General features: G+C 36.3%; 1 protein-coding gene across 4 annotated transcripts in view; it reads right to left on the bottom strand.

The window, feature by feature from the left end:
- STAG1 (STAG1 cohesin complex component) overlaps nt 1–23,576 on the bottom strand; it is a 509,253-nt gene that overhangs the window by 313,602 nt on the left and 172,075 nt on the right. For 3 of the 4 annotated variants that reach the window (XM_070770514.1, XM_070770470.1, XM_070770576.1), the window contains one exon: nt 14,418–14,582. In XM_070770514.1, the coding sequence (XP_070626615.1) occupies nt 14,418–14,582 (165 nt within the window). Of the gene's footprint in view, nt 1–14,417; nt 14,583–23,576 lie in introns of those variants that run through there. The other variant, XM_070770619.1, reaches the window with a different exon arrangement.

Genomic DNA, 23,576 nt, shown 5'->3' with positions numbered 1-23,576 from the left:
CTCGATGGACTTGAGTTTGAGTGAACTCCAGGAGTTGGTGAGGGACAGGGAGGCCTGGCATGCTGCAATTCATGGGGTCGCAAAGATTCGGACACGACTGAGCGACTGATCTGATAGCTGTTATAGTTATGATTACATATTCCTTAACTTATTAAAGTATTAAAATATGTTAACAATTTTGATGCTCTGTCAGTCTACCTACTGCCATTGCAAAGATCACCTAAGATATTTTACATATAAGAGAAATAGAAATAAACTATTATTTAAACAATGGCTATTTTCAGTTTTCCACATTTACCATCACCTAACCCACTCCAGTGTTCTTGCCTGGAGAATCCCAGGGATGGGGGAGCCTGGTGGGCTGCCGTCTATGGAGTCGCACAGAAGCGGACACGACTGAAGTGACTTAGCAGTAGCAGTAGCAGTCAAACTTAATCTAAATGTTTTATGTTAAGTTTAGATATTATGATACTGTTAAAAATCAGAATAAATCTTTTCATTTTTTTTCATGATTTTTAAGTCCTATACTCCAATATCCTGTCACTGTAGTGTTTGTACTTATAAGCAGGTATTTCTCATATTACACTCATACATTGATCCTATTCAAGTACTTATGTATTTGCTTAGTTTTATAAGGTTTCACTCCTCATCATCATTATAGTATTTCCTTCTTTCAATATATCCTGACCATCTTTGTTATAAAATTTCATTTCACGCAATAGTTCTAAGTTCTCCTTTTCATTTCATGCAATAGTTCTAAGTCCTCCTTTTCATTTCACGCAACAGTTCTAAGCTCTCCTAATAGTATTTGTCTCCTAAGGTTTGTTTCATCACCAATTCTTCTATAATTACACCTCTTACGACATTCTTCAGCTATTTTCAGTTCAGTCGCTCGGTCGTGTCCAACTCTTTGCAACCCCAGCAACTGCAGCACACCAGGCCTCCCTGTCCATCACCAACTCCTGGAGTCCACCCAAACCCACGTCCATCGAGTCAGTGATGCCATCCAACAATCTCATCCTCTGTTGTCCCCTTCTCCTCCTGCCCTCAATCTTTCCCAGCATCAGGGTCTTTTCAAATGAGTCAGCTCTTCACATCAGGTGGCCGAAGTATCGGAGTTTCAGCTTCAACATCAGTACCTCCAATGAACACCCAGGACTGATCTCCTTTAGGATGGACTGGTTGGGTCTCCTTGCAGTTCAAGGGACTTTCAAGAGTCAGCTATTTTAATACTTCTTAAAACTTTTAAGCTTTTAATGAACATTCAGAAATTAAAAAACTATTATGGACGTATTTATCCATTCAATTAACAGCTCAGCAAAGTATTCAATTCTCATACAGTCACTACCTAACAGTCAGTTCAAACACAAGTTAACAGGTGTGATTTTAATAAACTCATAGGTGCTTTTCCACTTTCCTTGGTGTCATCATAAAGTAAGTAAAACTTACCTACACAAACCTTGGGGGAGAACTCCCCTGCATTTGCTACCTTGAGATCTGGCATCTAACCCATTTGTAAGTTGGGTACTAGAAGAAACGAATGTCCTGTAAAAGTTTATACTTTTATTTAGCATCAGAACAAAGTTTCCTCCCTAAAAGAAAGAGTATGACTAATCACAGACTAACGCCCTAAGATACCTGTGTCTTTCCCAATCAAAACTTCAACAGACAAAATCAGTTTTATCTTCATAGTCATCTGTCTAAAGCAAACAGGAAGCCAACCTGAGCCATTGAGTATACTTCATTTATAGGCTGAATCCACTTCCTTATTCACAAAATTTATTATATCTGTACATTAAGACCAAATGGAGTTTTCTTAGCATTAATCAACAGTTTGTAATAGTACATTAACAGACCATTTGACTTTGATACAGAATTTCCTCTCCCATCTATGGTTAGAAAGTCTATGAAGGGAAGGGTCAGACAAGCTTCAGTTCAGTTCAGTTCAGTTCAGTCGCTCAGTCGTGTCCGACTCTTTGTGACCCCATGAGTCGCAGCATGCCAGGCCTCCCTGTCTATCACCAACTCCCAAAGTTCACCCAGACTCACGTCCATCGAATCAGTGATGCCATCCAGCCATCTCATCCTCTGTCGTTTTCCCTTCTCCTCCTGCCCCCAATCCCTCCCAGCATCAGAGTCTTTTCCAATGAGTCAATTCTTCGCATGAGGTGGCCAAAGTACTGGAGTTTCAGCTCCAATGCCTTAAACAAGAGCTCTCAATGAATTTCTGTTGAATGAATCAACTGTAGCCCAACTTTTTTAGATGAAGTCTGGGGTACAAAATGTAAATGGATTATAAAAATTCATTATAATACTACTTCATAACTACTAAAGCAACAAATAACAGAGTAACAGCTTGAATGTTCCAAAATTCAGTATGTAGTCAGTGTCACGCATCTAAATGGCAAAATGTCCAAACCAAACTATTCCCATACCCATCACTAACACCTATATTCTTACAAATTTCCTTTCAGTGAATATTCCCAAGTCAAACAAATAGGAATTACCTTATATTCTGTCCTCTTTCTCATCTTTCAGAAGCATCTTGCAGCCTTAATATTTATAGAATCAGTCCCTTTCTCTTCTTCTTCCCCTTCACTGACACTATAAACTTTCATTACTTAGGAATTAGATTAAACAAAAAAAAAGGCCTCCTAACTAGTCTCTCTGCTTCCAGCCTCACACACCCCAAATCATCACCTAAACTGTTTCCAGAAAGGTACTTCTAAAAATGCTAATATGATCATGTCATTTTCTTACTAAAATGCCATCAATTTCAGAAAAAGCTAAATGTTTAGAATCTAGCCTCTTTAAGCTCTACTCTTACTGGACATCTTATGGCTTCCATGGTAGGGGTAGAGATTTTATCTTTGTGTGTTGCATTTCTGCTATAAGAAGTTCCCTCTGCTAACTGCCTAGCTAACTCCTTTTCATCCTTCAAGTCTCAGGTAAAATTTCTTTTCAGTTATACAGGCAAGAACATTCAGGAACTATCTAGCACAACATCCAATTACAGGAGGTATGTAAGGTATCTGTTAAGCCAGTAAAGTTGATTTTTCACAATTCCAATAAGGAGAAAAGACTAAAATACAAAATGGTCATAAATAGTTATAGGAGTCAAAGGTTTGTGGAATGCTGGATAAATAAAAGAAACTAGGGTCTTTAAAACCAATCTTACCAAAGTCTTCACATGTCACTTCTCCAAAGGGGAAGGGATACAATCATTTTTCAAATATACTGGCAATATAAGTCCTCCTTTAGGAAGCATTTCAGAAATACTCACTTTTATTATAAATAGTAAGATAGATAAGAAGGTACAGACCATCCAGTTTCAACAACAGTTAATATTTTACAGCCATATTTGTTTCTTTATGCTTCTTTTTTCAGTTATTGCTATAGCAGTCCAAATACACCTGTCTGATCCCTTTAGGTATGTGTTTATATAAGTAGTACTATATATTATGTATCATTCTGCAGCTTGCTTTGTCCCTTAAAATGCATTTCTAAAATTTGTCCATAATGGTACCTAAAGCTCTAGTTCACACTAGTTTTAACTGTAATAGAAAATTTAACTGTCTGAATATACCACATTTTATTTATCAATCGTTCTGTTCACAGACTTTTACTTCCTTTGTCTTTCTTTTCACCATTACAAATTAAAATAAAAATTACTGTATGAGCCTCATCTATAAAACTACATAAAATTTTCTCTAGATCCCAGTTAAAAAAAGAAAGACATAAGAAAGAAAAAGGTGTTGCCCACAATGTAGGTACTCATTAAATAGTTGCTAAATGAAGGAAAAATGAATAGATCATTTAACCTTTCTTAATACTGTCAAATTTTTCTCCAAAGGGGTTATACAGATTTGTACTCTCACTAGTTAGTACTCTCCATCCTTACTGACTTTTAGTACTTTCCAGATACTTTTATGTTACTCAAATAAAGAGTATGAAACAGAATTTTATTCTATTTCATGCCAAATTTTATTCATTCTTCTTCCTATTTTCTTAGATGGCCTGTTTATTACTACTTTACACAATGCTGTTTTTTTTTTTATAGTGTTAATTTTCTCTCTTGGAGTTTTACTGAATACTCATTAGTCCAATAGTCTAGGTTATGTTGAAATTCCTACATAGACAATTGTATATTCTGCAAATACGGATAATTTTATATTTTCAACTATTATACTCTAGTGCTTGTTCCTGGGAATACATCTAAATTTCCCTGTTAAAAATGGTGTAACATGAGCTACAATGTTTGTGTGATAACCTTTACCAAGCTATGGAACTTCCCTCTTGATGGTTTACTCACAAAGTTATTGTTCACTGTATCAGCTATTATTTTATCAAATGATTTTTATAAACATTCTACATCAATTTTCCCCTTGATATGATTATCTGCTATATAAGTAAAAGACTTTCTAACATTAGGACTTCTCTGGTGGCTCAGACAGTAAAGTGTCTGTCTACAATGTGAGAGACCTGGGTTTGATCCCTGGGTTGGGAAGATTCCCTGGAGAAGGAAATGGCAACCCACTCCAGTACTTCTTGCCTTGAAAATCCCATGGACGGAGGAGCTTGGTGCAGGCTACTACCCATGCGGTCGCAAAGAGTCGGGCACGACTGAGCGACTTCACTTTCACTTTCTTTCTAACATTAACCTACCCTTGCATTCCTAAGATAAGACCAGTAAGTTTTAAGTGTATTGAACTCAAACTGCCAATATTTTGAATCAGTAGACCTTTCTATCATTTCTTTTTCTACTTAATTTCCATTTCTACTTTTTTTTATTCCTTTCTTCCTAATTACTTCAGGTTTGCTATTTTTCTTTCTCTAAATTGATACTATTATTGCTAATAAGTGCTTTTGCTGATATTACTTTTATTAACATTCACACTTCAACTGTTTATTTAACTCTTTACTACATGAAATAATTAAAAGTGCCTTTCGAGATTTGTGACTATGATGTAGTGTAGAAAGGGAAATTATTTTGAATATTTCAATCTTACTTGCATTGTGGTCAGCAAAAAGGTTCAGGCAATCCCTAATGAAATATTTCAAGACTTTCTTCCAAGCCTCAATATTCCTCAGTTATACTGTACAGGCATACCTTATACCTATTAAGGATTTGGTTTCAGATCACTGCTGCTGCTGCTACTGCTAAGTCGCTTCAGTCGTGTCCGACTCTGTGCGACCCCATAGACGGCAGCCCATCAGGCTCCCCTGTCCCTGGGATTCTCCAGGCAGGAACACTGGAGTGGGTTGCCATTTCCTTCTCCAATGCATGAAAGTGAAAAATGAAAGTGAAGTCGCTCAGTCGTATCCGACTCTTAGCGACCCCATGGACTGCAGCCTACCAGGCTCCTCCATCCATGGGATTTTCCAGGCAAGAGTACTGGAGTGGGGTGCCATTGCCTTCTCTGCATCACAGCAAATATTACAATACAGTGAGTCACATGAATTTTTGGTTTCTCAGTTTATATAAAAGTTATGTTCACACTATATTATATTAAGTGTGCAGAAACATTTATGTCTAAAAAATCATTACACATACCTTAATTAAAAGATAATGCTGTTGGAAAAATGGTGCTTATAGACTTGTTTGATGAAGGGTTGCCATAAGCCTTCAATTTTTAAAAAACGAAGTATCTGCAAAGCGCAGGAAAAAACAACAACAACAACAAGGAATGCCTGTGTAATGATTTTCACTTATCTTACTCCTGACAACAAACTCTAGATCTGAGGAAATGTGACTGAAATTTTCTAAAAGACTACCTCTTCAAAACCTGTCTCTTCTATTCCCTTGGAATTCTTCCCCTGCATATTTTGGAACCCTTTCAATCCACATCAAAGTCACTCAACTGCTCTTTCATATTTACTTTTTTATTTCTGGGCTACATTCTGAATGAATGCCAATTCTTGAATTCTCCCTTTGATGGCATCTAATGCAGCTTTTTAACCTCAGAAAAACCTATTTACTAAGTTTATTTCCTTTTTAGTATTAGGTAGAATTTCTTTCATCTCTGTGGAAACTTAAACATACTTGTTTCTTTTATTTTTTACCCCTTCCTATGCTTTTGAGATTATCTCTGCTCCATCTACTCACTTCATGGAGAACTAGATCGTACAGTGGGCTTAAAAAGAACTTCCTGCTCTAAGATGATACAGGAAATTTTAAAGATTCCCTCACCAATCAAGAAAGTAGTCATTTTACTTCAGGTCCTGATTATAAGGACTATGTCTGTCCTCTTCTTTCCTTCATCTCACGATTTCCAAAAAGTGGGGTTTTAGCATAAGCCAGTATCCAAACTAGGCCATCCTGAATAGTAAAGGAGTCTCTATCAGTTAACTACATGGATGATAAGCATAAAGCAGAGTCTCAAGACTAACCTAAGATATTTATTAATATGATCCCCTTAAACACAAGCCTTAGCCTATGCAACAGTTATCAGTGGCTTTCTTCCATCTCCTTTCCAAGTATGGGGTCTCATATTAGGCCCTGGCTTCATGTATTTTAAGCCTAACTTTATTCATACACACTTCATGAAGCACCTTACATCCTTTTAACATACAAGATCAAAACTCTTGGCTACAAGTATCTGCTTCTGCTACCTTAAACCTAATGCTGACCACTAGGTAGTTTTTTTTCTATATAAACCACAGAAACATTTAGTTTCTAAACCCATTAATGTTTAAACTCTTTCTAGCACTTTGTCTTTCATTACTTTATGAAGGGATTACTTTGAAATGAAGGAATAATAAACACTGAAATTAGTGTGCCAGCTTCATTAAAATACTTGCATTCATTTTTTAAACATGAATTTTTAGGCATTCCTTTCGCTCAGTGACCACTTTCAAGAATTTACATTACAAAGGATTCCTACAGGCAGGGTTTCATAAGGATATATAAAGATCTTCAAAGAAGTACTATTTTTAACAGAATAAAACTACTCTTAGTTATCTTAAATATACTTATTCTTCTTAAACAATAAAGCAGTCAAAAAGAAAACTAATTAGATAATATAAATGTTAAAAATTCTAAGGTTAATCCACTGGAAAAAAATGTCCACAACAGAACGCTGAATAAAATGAAAAAAATTACAGCAATTTGTAGATTAATATGAATACAGCTAGGAAACAAAAACATAAAAGAATAATAAAAAATTACAGCAAAGTAAAAAATACATAGGGTCACTTTCAATAGACGAATAGTGAGAAAAAGTTGAAAAAGTGAGTTAAAACCAAATTCTGGAAGGTACTAAGGTTCTGACTACTAATCTTTACCCTTTATAAAATATGAATCCAGCTTTCTCTATCTCCTTTATACTTTAATAAAACTTTATTACACAAAAGCTCTGAGCGATCAAGCCCAGTCTCTGGCCCCGGATTGAATTCTTCTCCTCCGGAGGCCAAGGATCCCGGAGTCTTTGTGTAATTCAGCAACAAACTTTCATCTTGGGGGCTCATCTGGGATTCTTCAGGACAAGTGGAAGCACTGGAAGCTCCTTTGTTCAAGAGAGAAGAAATACAGCTCCACCCACCAGAACACCGACACAAGCTTCCCTGACCAGGAAACCTTGACAAGCCACCTGTACAAACCCACACACAGTGAGGAAACGTCATAATAAAGAGAACTCCACAAACTGCCAGAATACAGAAAGGACACCCCAAACTCAGCAATTTAAACAAGATGAAGAGACAGAGGAATACTCAGCAGATAAAGGAACAGGATAAATGCCCACCAAACCAAACAAAAGAGGAAGAGATAGGGAATCTACCTGATAAAGAATTCCGAATAATGATAGTGAAATTGATCCAAAATCTTGAAACTAAAATGGAATCACAGATAAATAGCCTGGAGACAAGGATTGAGAAGATGCAAGAAAGGTTTAACAAGGACCTAGAAGAAATAAAAAAGAGTCAATATATAATGAATAATGCAATAAGTGAAATTAAAAACACTCTGGAGGCAACAAATAGTAGAATAACAGAGGCAGAAGACAGGATTAGTGAATTAGAAGATAGAATGGTAGAAATAAATGAATCAGAGAGGATAAAAGAAAAACGAATTAAAAGAAATGAGGACAATCTCAGAGACCTCCAGGACAATATTAAACGCTACAACATTCGAATCATAGGGGTTCCAGAAGAAGAAGACAAAAAGAAAGACCATGAGAAAATACTTGAGGAGATAATAGTGGAAAACTTCCCTAAAATGGGGAAGGAAATAATCACCCAAATCCAAGAAACCCAGAGAGTACCAAACAGGATAAACCCAAGGCAAAACACCCCAAGACACATATTAATCAAATTAACAAAGATCAAACACAAAGAACAAATATTAAAAGCAGCAAGGGAAAAACAACAAATAACACACAAGGGAATTCCCATAAGGATAACAGCTGATCTTTCAATAGAAACTCTTCAAGCCAGGAGGGAATGGCAAGACATACTTAAAATGATGAAAGAAAATAACCTACAGCCCAGATTATTGTACCCAGCAAGGATCTCATTCAAGTATGAAGGAGAAATCAAAAGCTTTTCAGACAAGCAAAGGCTGAGAGAATTCTGCACCACCAAATCAGCTCTCCAACAAATACTAAAGGATATTCTCTAGACAGGAAACACAAAAACGGTGTATAAACTCGAACCCAAAACAATAAAGTAAATGGCAACGGGAACATACTTATCAGTAATTACCTTAAATGTAAATGGGTTGAATGCCCCAACCAAAAGACAAAGACTGGCTGAATGGATACAAAAACAAGACCCCTACATATGTTGTCTACAAGAGACCCACCTCAAAACAGGGGACACATACAGACTAAAAGTGAAGGGCTGGAAAAAGATTTTCCATGCAAATAGGGACCAAAAGAAAGCAGGAGTAGCAATACTCATATCAGATAAAATAGACTTTAAAACAAAGGCTGTGAAAAGAGACAAAGAAGGTCACTACATAATGATCAAAGGATCAATCCAAGAAGAAGATATAACAATTATAAATATATATGCACCCAACACGGGAGCACCACAGTACGTAAGACAAATGCTAACAAGTATGAAAGGAGAAATTAACAATAACACAATAATAGTGGGAGACTTTAATACCCCACTTACACCTATGGATAGATCAACTAAACAGAAAATTAACAAGGAAACACAAACTTTAAACGATACAATAGACCAGTTAGACCTAATTGATATCTATAGGTCATTTCATCCCAAAACAATGAATTTCACCTTTTTCTCAAGCGCACATGGAACCTTCTCCAGGATAGATCACATCCTGGGCCATAAAGTTAGCCTTGGTAAATTCAAAAAAATAGAAATCATTCCAAGCATTTTTTCTGACCACAATGCAGTAAGATTAGATCTCAATTACAGGAGAAAAACTATTAAAAATGCCAACATATGGAGGCTGAACAACACGCTGCTGAATAACCAACAAATCACAGAAGAAATCAAAAAAGTAATCAAAATTTGCATAGAAACGAATGAAAATGAAAACACAACAACCCAAAACCTGTGGGACACGGTAAAAGCAGTCCTAAGGGGAAAGTTCATAGCAATACAGGCACACCTCAAGAAACAAGAAAAAAGTCAAATAAATAACCTAACTCTACACCTAAAGCAACTAGAAAAGGAAGAAATGAAGAACCCCAGGGTTAGTAGAAGGAAAGAAATCTTAAAAATTAGAGCAGAAATAAATGCAAAAGAAACAAAAGAGACCATAGCAAAAATCAACAAAACCAAAAGCTGGTTCTTTGAAAGGATAAATAAAATTGACAAACCATTAGCCAGACTCATCAAGAAACAAAGGGAGAAAAATCAAATCAACAAAATTAGAAACGAAAATGGAGAGATCACAACAGACAACACAGAAATACAAAGGATCATAAGAGACTACTATCAACAATTATATGCCAATAAAATGGACAACGTGGAAGAAATGGACAAATTCTTAGAAAAGTACAACTTTCCAAAACTGGACCAGGAAGAAATAGAAAATCTTAACAGACCCATCACAAGCATGGAAATTGAAACTGTAATCAAAAATCTTCCAGCAAACAAAAGCCCCGGTCCAGACGGCTTCACAGCTGAATTCTACCAAAAATTTAGAGAAGAGCTAACACCTATCCTGCTCAAACTCTTCCAGAAAATTGCAGAGGAAGGTAAACTTCCAAACTCATTCTATGAGGCCACCATCACCCTAATACCAAAACCTGACAAAGATCCCACAAAAAAAGAAAACTACAGGCCAATATCACTGATGAACATAGATGCAAAAATCCTTAACAAAATTCTAGCAATCAGAATCCAACAACACATTAAAAAGATCATACACCATGATCAAGTGGGCTTTATCCCAGGGATGCAAGGATTCTTCAATATCCGCAAATCAATCAATGTAATACACCACATTAACAAATTGAAAAATAAAAACCATATGATTATCTCAATAGATGCAGAGAAAGCCTTTGACAAAATTCAACATCCATTTATGATAAAAACTCTCCAGAAAGCAGGAATAGAAGGAACATACCTCAACATAATAAAAGCTATATATGACAAACCCACAGCAAACATTATCCTCAATGGTGAAAAGTTGAAAGCATTTCCTCTAAAGTCAGGAACAAGACAAGGGTGCCCACTTTCACCATTACTATTCAACATAGTTTTGGAAGTTTTGGCCACAGCAATCAGAGCAGAAAAAGAAATAAAAGGAATCCAAATTGGAAAAGAAGAAGTAAAACTCTCACTATTTGCAGATGACATGATCCTCTACATAGAAAACCCTAAAGAGTCCACCAGAAAATTACTAGAAATAATCAATGACTACAGTAAAGTTGCAGGATATAAAATCAACACACAGAAATCCCTTGCATTCCTATACACTAATAATGAGAAAACAGAAAGAGAAATTAAGGAAACAATTCCATTCACCATTGCAACGGAAAGAATAAAATACTTAGGAATATATCTACCTAAAGAAACTAAAGACCTATATATAGAAAACTATAAAGGGTGAAAGAAATCAAAGAGGACACTAATAGATGGAAAAATATACCATGTTCATGGATTGGAAGAATCAATATAGTGAAAATGAGTATACTACCCAAAGCAATTTATAGATTCAACGCAATCCCTATCAAGCTACCAACAGTATTCTTCACAGAGCTAGAACAAATAATTTCACAATTTGTATGGAAATACAAAAAACCTCGAATAGCCAAAGCGATCTTGAGAACGAAGAATGGAACTGGAGGAATCAACCTACCTGACTTCAGGCTCTACTACAAAGCCACAGTTATCAAGACAGTATGGTACTGGCACAAAGACAGAAATATTGATCAATGGAATAAAATAGAAAGCCCAGAGATAAATCCACGCACATATGGACACCTTATCTTCGACAAAGGAGGCAAGAATATACAATGGATTAAAGACAATCTCTTTAACAAGTGGTGCTGGGAAATCTGGTCAACCACTTGTAAAAGAATGAAACTGGACCACTTTCTAACACCATACACAAAAATAAACTCAAAATGGATTAAAGATCTAAACGTAAGACCAGAAACTATAAAACTCCTAGAGGAGAACATAGGCAAAACACTCTCCGACATACATCACAGCAGGATCCTCTATGACCCACCTCCCAGAATATTGGAAATAAAAGCAAAAATAAACAAATGGGACCTAATTAACCTTAAAAGCTTCTGCACATCAAAGGAAACTATTAGCAAGGTGAAAAGACAGCCTTCAGAATGGGAGAAAATAATAGCAAATGAAGCAACCGACAAACAACTAATCTCAAAAATATACAAGCAACTCCTACAGCTCAACTCCAGAAAAATAAACGACCCAATCAAAAAATGGGCCAAAGAACTAAATAGACATTTCTCCAAAAAAGACATACAGATGGCTAACAAACACATGAAAAGATGCTCAACATCACTCATTATCAGAGAAATGCAAATCAAAACCACTACGAGGTACCATTTCACACCAGTCAGAATGGCTGCGATCCAAAAGTCTACAAATAATAAATGCTGGAGAGGGTGTGGAGAAAAGGGAACCCTCTTACACTGTTGGTGGGAATGCAAACTAGTACAGCCACTATGGAGAACAGTGTGGAGATTCCTTAAAAAACTGGAAATAGAACTGCCTTATGATCCAGCAATCCCACTGCTGGGCATACACACTGAGGAAACCAGAAGGGAAAGAGACACGTGTACCCCAATGTTCATCGCAGCACTGTTTATAATAGCCAAGACATGGAAGCAACCTAGATGTCCATCAGCGGATGAATGGATAAGAAAGCTGTGGTACATATACACAATGGAGTATTACTCAGCCATTAAAAAGAATACATTTGAATCAGTTCTAATGAGGTGGATGAAACTGGAGCCTATTGTACAGAGTGAAGTAAGCCAGAAGGAAAAACATAAATACAGTATACTAACGCATATATATGGAATTTAGAAAGATGGTAACAATAACCTGGTGTACGAGACAGCTAAAGAGACACTGATGTATAGAACAGTCTTATGGACTCTGTGGGAGAGGGAGAGGGTGGGAAGATTTGGGAGAATGGCAATGAAACATATAAAATATCATGTATGAAACGAGTTGCCAGTCCAGGTTCGATGCATGATGCTGGATGCTTGGGGCTGGTGCACTGGGACGGCCCAGAGGGATGGTATGGGGAGGGAGGAGGGAGGAGGGTTCGGGATGGGGAGCGCATGTATACCTGTGGAGGATTCATTTTGATATTTGGCAAAACGAATACAATTATGTAAAGTTTAAAAATAAAATAAAATTGGAAGAAAAAAAAAAAAAATATGAATCCAAAATAATTTAAAAAGAGAATAAAGTATGAAAACAGCGATAGGAAAGAGTAATGTAGATGAAGAATACAGAACATAGTGAGTGAAAAAGAAAAACATCTTATACTCATCACTAGTGTATATCAAAATCAAATGACTAGATTTTGTTCACAATAAATATTGAAGATTTTATTCATATTAAATAAAAGCTAGAAAAATAAACTTTTGCATGAAAAAAGAAAGCAAAATAATGAAATGCAATTTTAGAATTTAATTTCCTTGATTTTCTGTTTGTATCTCTACCTACGGATGGGAGGCAACAAATAGATTTTGATTAATATCTCTATAGCCTGTTAACAATTTTTCTATTGCAGTTTGTATCTGCAATATAAACTATCAAGCTTAATGGCTAAAAATCACTTAATGTATTTCAAAATTATACTTATATATTTTAATGTTGTCCACTGCTTTGGATCACTGGGAATTCAGTATTTCACCATTTAGCATCATCAATATTTAGCATCATCATACCACTCTAACACCCTCCCCTTCCCATACAATATTCCAAGATTCCTGAACAAATCAATCCGGTAACATACATTAAACCCCTTTAAGGAATTCAAAAAGAAATACATGTAAAAAATAAAAGGTGTATTAATGGAAAGTTGCCTGCTTTTGGTTCTAAAGTAAATCTGTTTCATAAATTACCCATTGAAAATGAAGTATCAAAAATGAGCAAAGACAAAATAGATTAAACATACAATCATTAGTAATTTAAAAATGGAAATTAAAATAATGAATTACTGTCTTTACCTATATTGCCAAATAATTCTTAAATATAAAATCCAATTGCTAGCTAAACTTCTGGTGAAAGATAAACTAGTACAAATTCTGGAGAATAAAATGGTATTTATTACTACATAGTTAAGAAATATTCTTAAAATAATTTTACCTCTAGTCCTTTAAAATGAAAAGAAGATGTAAGGAACTAAATACAAATGATTAATAAGTTTTGAAATATTCTAAAAATGTAAACACACACTAAAGGAATCATAATATTTATAGTTTATCCTTAAAATAAATTAGTCAGAAGCCAATAAAGATATGCTCTTCGAGACTATTTAATGACACTTATTGAGTGAATGAGGGCAGAAAAAACAGTGTAGGAAGTTATAAAACATCACACAAACACAAATAACCATAAAATGTTTACTGTGGTTATTTCTAATTCACTAACGCTTTTTTTTACACCCTTTCCTCTTTCAAATATTCTTCAATACACATATGTTACTTACATTAAGTCAAATTCTAAAAATACACATGACTGAAGCAATACAAATTCTCAGGCAGTTCCTACTATATTGCAAATTATTTTATTCAACATAATGCAATTTAAAATTTGTAACATTAACTTACTATTAAACAATATGCCTTTCCTGACACTTTTACAAAACAAGCAAAGAAAAATCCTTAATAAACTTGACTACACATCAACAATTGTATAAAAATGTCAAAATACACACTAACAGGTTTTACATGTTATTGACCCTATATTGCTTTATTAGTAAAATAGAAACACTTAAAATTTACCTGCATTGCACTTTTCCCCAGTTTCACCACTTCAAATAATGTGACAGGTTCCCCTTCACCATTCTGTTGAGGGTGCCCATTGGCTCTTCCACGGCCTGTTCCTCTAACTCCAGCTTCAATTCTACTCTTCTCTCCTGGTGATTTTCGCGGTTTCTTATTTGTAGACTGAATAAAAAAAGAGGAAAAGCAAAATTAAATGCAGGCATATTTGCCTTATGCAGAGTGATCTCAAATTATGTTTGAGCCTGTGAAAGGCAAGTTAGCACTGTTATAGGTAAGAGACAATTTCAAAAGAAGCTTCACAATGTTTGTATTGATTTAAAAAAAAGTGCAAACAGCAAAATACAAGTTAATTTATACAAGGTATGAAAAGAAAAAGATTTACTATTTTGTACAATAATGACAATGCTGTAACCCTGCCCCCAAACACGACCCCATCTTGACATTTTCTTATTACCAACCTCAAGACTAGACTTCCTCAGAAATCATTTTCAACAAATTGCTACTTGGACAAACTGCATGTTCAACTTCTCCTTCAACTTAAGTACTAAAATATTTCATATTCAGTCATGCAACAAATATATATTGACAATTTTTGGAACCATCCCAAGTACTAAAAATACGGCAAATATTCTGGCCTTAGAGTTGTTTTTCAGTCAGTTCAGTTCAGTCGCTCAGTCGTGTCCGACTTTGCTACCCCATGGACTGCAGCACGACAGGTTTCCCTGTCGATCACCAACTCCCAGAGATTGCTCAAACACGTCCATTGAGTCAGAGATGCCATCTAAGCATCTCATCCTCTGTTGTGACCTTCTTCTCCCCCCTTCAATCTTTCCCAGCATCAGGGTCTTTTCCAGTGAGTCATTTCTTTGCATCAGATGGCCAAAGTATTAGAGTTTGAGCTTCAACATCAATCCTGCCAATGAATATTTGGCAGCACTGATTTCCTTTAGGATTCACTGGTTTGATATCCCTGCTGTCCAAGGGACTCTCAAGAGTCTTCTCCAACACCACAGTTCAAAAGCACCAATTCTTTAGCACCCAGCTTTCTTTATGGTCCAACTCGCAAATCCATACATGACTGCTGGAAAAACCATAGCTTTGACGAGACAGACCTTTTTTGGCAAAATAGTGTTTCTGTTTTCTAATATGTTGTCTAGGTTTGTCAGAGCTTTCCTTCAAAGGAGCAAGCATCTTCTAATTTCATAGTGCAGTCGCCATTTGCAGTGATTTTGGAGACCAAAAAATAAAGTCTCTCACTATTTCCATTGTTTCCCCATGTATTTGCCATGAAGTGATGGGACCAGATGCCATGATCTTAGTTTACCGAATGTTGAGTTTTAAGCCAGCCTTTTCACTCTCTTCTTTCACTTTCATCAGAAGGCTCTTTAGTTCCTCTTTGCTTTCTGCCGTAAGAGTGGTATCAACTGCATATCTGAAATTACTAATATTTTTCTCGGAAAACTTGATTCCAGCTTGTGCTTCATCCAGCCCGGTATTTCACATGATGCACTCTGCATAGAAGTTAAGTAAGCAGGGTGACAACAGACAGCCCTGACGTACTCCTTTCCCAATTTAGAACCAGTCCATGATTTCATGTATGGTTCTAACTGTTGCTTCTTGACCTGCATATGGATTTCTCAGGAAGCAGGTAAGGTGGTCTGGTATTCCCATCTCTTTAAGAATTTTCCACAGTTTGCTGTGATGCACACAGTCACAGCTTTTGGAATAGTCAATAAAGCAGAAGTTTTTCTGGAATTCTCTTGCTTTTTCAATGATCCAATGTATGTTGCCATACATCTGCTTTTTCTAAATCCAGCTTGAACATCAGTACTGTTCATTTACTGTTGAACCGTAGCCTGGAGAATTTGGAGCATTACTTTGCTAGAGTGTAAGATGAGTGCAATTGTGCGACAGTCTGAACTTTTTAGCATTACTTTTCCCTGGGATTGGGATGAAAATTGACACTTTCCATTCCTGTGGCCATTCTGAGTTTTCCAAATTTGCTGGCATATTGAGTGCAGCACTTTGATAGCATCATCTTTCAGGATTTGAAGTAGCTCCATTGGAATTCCATCACCTCCACTAGCTTTGTTCGTAGTGATGCTTCCTAAGGCCCACTTGGCTTCACACTCCAGGATATCTGGCTTGAGATGAGTGATCACATCATCATGGTTATCTAGTCATTAAGATCTTTTTGTATAGTTCTGTGTATTCTTGCCACCAATTCTTAGCATATTCTGCTTCTATTAGGTCCATGCCATTTCTGTCCTTTATTGTGCCCATCTTTGCAAGAAATGTTCCCTCAGTATCTCTAATCTTCTTCAAGAGATCTCTAGTCTTTCCCATTCTGTTGTTTTCCTCTATTTCTCTGCATTCATCACTAAGGAAGGCTTTCTTATATCTCCTTGCTGTTTTTGGAACTCTGCATTCAGATGGCTGTATCTTCCCTTTTCTCCTTTGCCTTTCGCTTCTCTTCTTTTCTTAGCTATTTCTAAGGCCTCCTCAGACAACCATTTTGCTTTCCGGTATTCCTTTTTCTTGGGAATGGTTTTGATCAACACCTCCTGGACAATGTCACAAACCACAATCCATAGTTCTTCAGGCACTCTATCAGATCTAATCCCTTGGATTTATTTGTCTCTTCTACTGTATAATCTTAATGGATTTGATTTAGGTCATACCTGAATGGCCTAGTGGTTTTCCCTATTTTCTTCAGTTTAAGTCTGAATTTGGCAATAAGGAGTTCATGATCTGAGCCACAGTCACCTCCTGGTCTTCTTTTTGCTGACTGTATAGAGCTTCTTCATCTTTGGCTGCAAAGAATATAATCAATCTGATTTTGGTATTGACCACCTAGTGATGTCCATGTGTAGATTCAGCTCGTCTTCTTGGAATAGGGTGGTTGCTATGACCAGTGCATTCTCTTGGCAAAACTCTGTTAGTCTTTGCCCTGATTCATTTTGTACTCCAAGGCCAAACTTGCCTATTACCCCAGGTATCTTTTGACTTTCTACTTTTGCATTCCAGTCTATGATGAAAAGGACATCTTTTTGGGTGTTAGTTCTAGAAGATCTTGTAGGACTTCATAGAACCATTCAACCTCAGCTTCTTCAGCATTACTGGTTGGGGTATAGACTTGAGTTACTGTGATACTGAATGGTTTGCCGTAGAAACCAACAAAGATCATTCTGTTGTTTTTGAGATTGCACCTAAGTACTGCATTTAAGACTCCTCTGTTGACTATGATGGCTATTCCATTTCTTCTAAGCAATTCATGCCCACAATAGTAGATATAATGGTCATCTGAATTAAATTTGCCCATTCTGGTCCATTTTAGTTCCCTGATTCCTCAAAGGTCAATGTTCACTCTTTCCATCTCCTATTTGATCACTTCCAATTTACCTTGATTCACGGACCTAACATTCCAGGTGCCTATGCAACACTGTTCTTTACAGCATCATACTTTACTTCCATTACCAGTCAGTCCAGAAAAAAACTGGGATTTTTTTCTGCTTTGGCTCTTTCTCTTCATTCTTTCTAGAGTATTTCTCCACTCTTTTCCAGTAGCATATTGGGCACCTATCAACCTAGGGAGTTCATCTTCCAGTGTCCTATCTTTTTGCCTTTTCACACTGTTCATAGGGTTCTCGAGGCAAGAATACTGAAGTGGTTTATCATTCAGTTCTCTAGTGGACCACATTTTGCCAGAACTCTCCACCATGACCCGTCCAACTTGGGTGGCCCTACAGGGCATGGCTCATCATTTCATTGAGTTAGACAAGGCACATTCTTCAATTAACAACCCATCCCATGCCATGCCCCCAACTTACAAAGAAAAGTCAACACCGGCTATCACCTTATCTATGTCTCACCTTTAGAGTCAAGATAGAGTAGCTTGCAGTCACTATTCTTGTTATCATTCCTATAAATTTCACTAGTATATAAACTCATTAGAGTTACTGATCAAACTCACCAGTAAAATTAATGTTGCTAAATTTAATAGACATTTTTTTGCAACCCTCCCAGCAAGCCACATTATCCCTATGTGCTTCAGATATCTCTTCCCTCCCTATATTCCTTCCCTGTCAGTGTTACCTTGCTGCTGCTAAGTCACTTCAGTCCTGTCCGACTCTGAGCGACCCCACGGACTGCAGCCTACCAGGCTCCTCCATCCATGGGAATTTTCCAGGCAAGAATACTGGAGTGGTTTGCCATTTCCTTCTTCAATGCATGAAGGTGAAAAGTGAAGGTGAAGTCGCTCAGTCCTGTCCGACTCTGAGTGACCCCACGGACTGCAGCCTACCAGGCTCCTCCATCCATGGGATTTTCCAGGCAAGAGTACTGGAGTGGGGTGCCATCGCCCTCTCCGTGCAGTATTACCGTAGGTCTCTGCTAAGCATCTTCTCAATCTTTATACGCTTTCTTGAGTGGTTTAGTTCTCTCTCATACCAGCCTGTTTTGGTTATCAATTTACTGTTCTCCAAATGTACTCTATTTTGCCACACTTTGTGATGCTGGAACTGGATTCGGTAAACATTTTTCTAGTCGTCTGCTGCAATGGTAAGCTTTATAACTCAAATGACCTGGAGGAACACTACAAAGCACAGCATAGTGGCGCTTCTCTTCCTGCTCATAGGACACATTCCCATCATTCTCTATTCTTATATTCTTCAAAGTATCTCTCACTCCTCTTGATATTATAGTTAATAGCCTGACCTCTATTTGTGTGTGTGGATTAATACATAATAAATTTACTGCCTATTTTTAAATAAAGTATTTTTAGAACAGTGTTAGCTATACAAAATAAAGTCGTGAAGACAGTACAAGGAACCCCCACATATATCTTATCTAATTAGACCTATTATTAACACCTTATTATTTGTATGATATGTTACAATTAATGAACCACTATTGATACATTAACAAAAGTCCATATTTAATTCAGATTTTCCTAGTTTTTTTTTTTAATGATCTGTTCTAGAAGCCCACCCAAGGGCTCTTAGACATATTCACATCATGTCTCCCTAAGCTCCTCTTGGCTGCAACAGTTTTTATTCTTTCCTGGTTTATGGTGACCTTGAAAATTTTAAGGAATTTTGGACAAGTATTTTATGTTGTATAGGTATTTTATACAACGTTCCTCAACTGGGGTTTGTCTGATGTTTTTCTCACAACCAGACTGGAATTATGGGTTTGGAGAAGAAGATATGAGAGATAAAGTGTCATTTTTGTCACCTCACAATCAAGGGTATAGTCTAACACAAGACTTATCATTCTTAATGCTGACCTATTAATCAGTTGGCAGAGGTGATATTTGTCAGGTTTTCCACTAAAGTTACTTTTACTCTCCTCTCCATGCTTCACTGTTTGGAAGAAAGTCACTATATGCATTCCACATTGAAGGGGTGAGGAGCTATGCTCCACCTCCTTGGAGGTCGAGCATTTATACACAGTTTGATATTCTTTCATCATGGGAAATTTCTCTATTCTCTCTCATTCATTCAATCATTTATACTAATGTAGACCCATCAACATGTATTTTGGATTACAATTCAATATTATTTTATTTTGTTGTTCAACTTGTTTCAGCTTTGGCCATTGAGAGATCTTTCAGTTTTGTCTCCTATGTCCTTCTGACATATTATATATATTGTGTGATAAATACACACATACTCCATTGTGTGTATTTTTTATTTAGTACTTGGTTACTTTCTGGCAGCACAACATTCTCCATGCTCATATTGTATATTCTGTTTTCCAGTTTTAGACTCGGGTAATAGTCCTGGTTCCTTTTATTAGAGAATTTTATTAGGAATGAAGATCTGGGCACTAGGTTTTGCTCCTTGATACTGAGTGCCCTTGCTTCTAGGCCCTTAAGTGGGCAAAACAATGAAATGTATGTTCCATGTATATACACATAACTACAAATATTTCTGTATGCAATTATCTGTTATCTATATTAAGTAAAGCAAATTTTTTTTTGTAACTGGTATCTCCAACTCTAATCCATTAGCATATGGATGCTTCCTCCCCTTACTCATCTACAAACTCCCACTCCAACAGTGAGAAATCTGGCTCTCATCAGTGTACTTATATAGCAGTATTTTAAGCCCTAGTAGTATTTTAAGCCCTACCCCATGGGAAACAATTTTATGAACTAGATTGCAGTTCTTTTATGCATTGTGTACAGCAGTTTTCTTCGACTTTAGTCTTACAGACTCATTTCCAAAGTTACTAAAGTCAGCAACAGTGTTAGATGATATTGATTCACTCTACATTCCATCCTAGTATTCCCCTGACCTTACAAATGATTTTTAAAACATGTGAATTAATAAAATTCACTTTTTATGAAAAGTTTGATGATTTTTGACAAATACATAGTGTCATGAATGCACAATTATGGTATAACAGAAAAAAGTTTCACTACCTTAAAAAATGCCTGTGCTTCACATTTAACCCTCCCACTTTCCCTTGGCAAACTCCAAAAAATATTTTTTAATCACCACTACTGTTTTGTCTTTTACACAGTCATGTAATTGTAGTCACACAGCATACACTTTCATACTGGTATTTTTCATCTTAACAAAACAAATTAAAGATTGATCCATGTCTTTTAGTAGGTGAATAGCTCATTTCTGTTTATCTGTAAACAATATTCCACTGTATGCATGTACCATGTTTTGTCATCCATCTACCTAACGGTGGACATCCTGCCCACCATTTTTGGCAGTTAGGAATAAAACTCCTATAAGAATTTACATGCAGAATTTTGTATAAACAAAACTTCCAAATCCATTGTGCAAACACCTAGGATTACCAGATCATATGGTAAAACTATGTTTAGCTTAGTACAAAACTTCCAGTCTTCCAAAGTGGCAACACCATTTCACATTCTAACAAGCAATGAGTTCCAGCTTCTGTTGCTTCACATTCGTGCCAGGAAATTGGTATTGCCAGGTTCTTAGATTTCAGCCACTCTAACACGGAGACAGTTAGTTGTCTTAATTCACAATCCTTGAATGATAAATGATTAAAGAATTTTCAACAAATGATAATTTCTCAAATTACATTTTTCTGTTTGAATTACTGGTGAAGGTTTATCTCCTGATTAGACTCTCCAACCTTGTACAATCTAACATCATAACCTCTATCCTCACAAAGCTATTAGGATGGTGCAAAAGTAAATGTGGTTTTGCACTGTTGAACTTTGCTGTTTGATACTGGAATATACTGTTAAATACATGTGATTATCATATACATCATTTAAATGTACATTTCTCACTTTTTTTCCTAATGACTTAACACTTGCTCTTTATTTTATATTTCTTCTAGAAAGCAAAATTTGAGCGTTTTTTTTTTTTTTTTAATTTGAGTTCAAAATAGGTCATAAAGCATCAGTGACAACTCACATCAACAATGCATCTGGCCTAGGAACTGCTGGTGGTTCAAGAAGTTTTGCAAACTACACAACAGCCTTGAAGATGAGGAGTATAGTGCCCAACCATCAGAAACAGACAACAACTAATTGAGAGCAATCATCGAAGCCAATCCTCTTACAACTACACATGAAGTTGTCAAAGAACTGAATATAAACCATTCTACAGTCATTAGGCATTTGAAGCAAATTGGAAAGGTGGAAAGGCTTGGTAAATAGGTGCCTCATAAGCTGACTGAAGATCATAAAAAAGCGTCATTTTGACTCACAATAGCCACAAACCATTTCTCGATTGAATTGTGATGTGCAAGGAAAAGTATATTGTATGGAATAACTGATAACGACCAGTTCAGTGGCTGGACCGAGAAGAAGTTCCGAAACACTTTCCAAAGCTAAACTTGCACCCAAAAAGGTAACAATCACTGTTCGGTGATCTGCTGCCGGTCTGATCCACCACAGCTTTCTGAATCTTGGCAAAACCATTGTATCTAAGAATTATGCTCAGCAAACCGATGAGATGCATTGAAAAGTGCAATGCCTGCAGTCAGCATTAGTAAACAGAATGAGCCAATTCTTCACAAAGATGCCCAAATGCGCATAACACAACTAAAGCTTCAAAAGTTGAATGAACTGGGCGACAAAGTTCTATTTTATCCCCCATATTTAGCTGACCTCTCGCCAACCAATTACCACTTCAAGCATCTTCACAACTTTTTGCAGGGAAAATGCTTCCACGACCAGCAAGACACAGAAACTGTTTTCCAAGAATTCACTGAATCCCAAAGCACTGACTTTTATGCTAGAGGAATAAACAAATTTATTTCTCATTGGCAAAAATGTGGTGATTGCAATGGTTCCTATTTTGATTAATAAAGATGTATTTGAGCCTAGTTATAATGATTTAAAATTCATGATGACATAATTACTTTTGTACAACTTAATATTTCAAGGGGTAATAATATAAACATTACCTTTTAGTATCTTGTGACTTTTCAGACTCCCTTGGTTACATATTTTTGATACAAAGGTTAGGACACCTGTAAACATAGTCTCATTCCTGGACAAGAAATCACGGTGCTCTCAAATGAAAGAAATGGGTGATGCTCTGTATCAAACTTACTTGACTGGTCCAGTTTCCAGTGGTGCCATCTTAAGAACTGAGCCATACTGACCAGTGTGAAATAATATCTCATCTGTGGCTTTAATTTGCATTTCTCTAACAATTAGCAATGAGTATCTTTCCATGTGCCTATTGACCATCTATATATCTTCTTTGGATATATACTCTTTGGTCTTCTGCCTCCCCTCCTTTTTTGACTGAGCTGTTTGTTTCCACAATATTGAGTTGAATGAGCTGTCTGTATATTCTGGTTATTAATCCCTTGTCAGTCATATCATTTAAAAATATTTTCTCCCATTCCGAGGTTGTCTTTTCTTTTGTTGATGGTTTTCTTTGTGCAAAACCTGTGCAAAAGCTTTTAAGTTTAATGAAGCCCCATTTCTTTATCTTTTCTTTTATTTCTTTTGCCATGGGAAACTACTTGAAGAAAATATTGCTACCATTTGTGTCAGAGAGAATGTCTAGCCTATTTTCTCTTCCAGGAGATAATATAGTGTAATTTCTTTAGATCATTAAAGCATTTTTTAGTTTATTAATGTACATAGTACACAGGAATGTTCCAATTTCATTGTTTAAAATACAGCTGTCCAGTTTTCCCAAC

This window comes from Bos indicus, chromosome 1 (genome assembly GCF_029378745.1).
Source record: "Bos indicus isolate NIAB-ARS_2022 breed Sahiwal x Tharparkar chromosome 1, NIAB-ARS_B.indTharparkar_mat_pri_1.0, whole genome shotgun sequence".
Taxonomy (NCBI): domain Eukaryota; kingdom Metazoa; phylum Chordata; class Mammalia; order Artiodactyla; family Bovidae; genus Bos; species Bos indicus.
The sequence above is the reverse complement of the archived record's forward strand: the minus strand, read 5'-3'. Positions and strand labels throughout refer to the sequence as shown.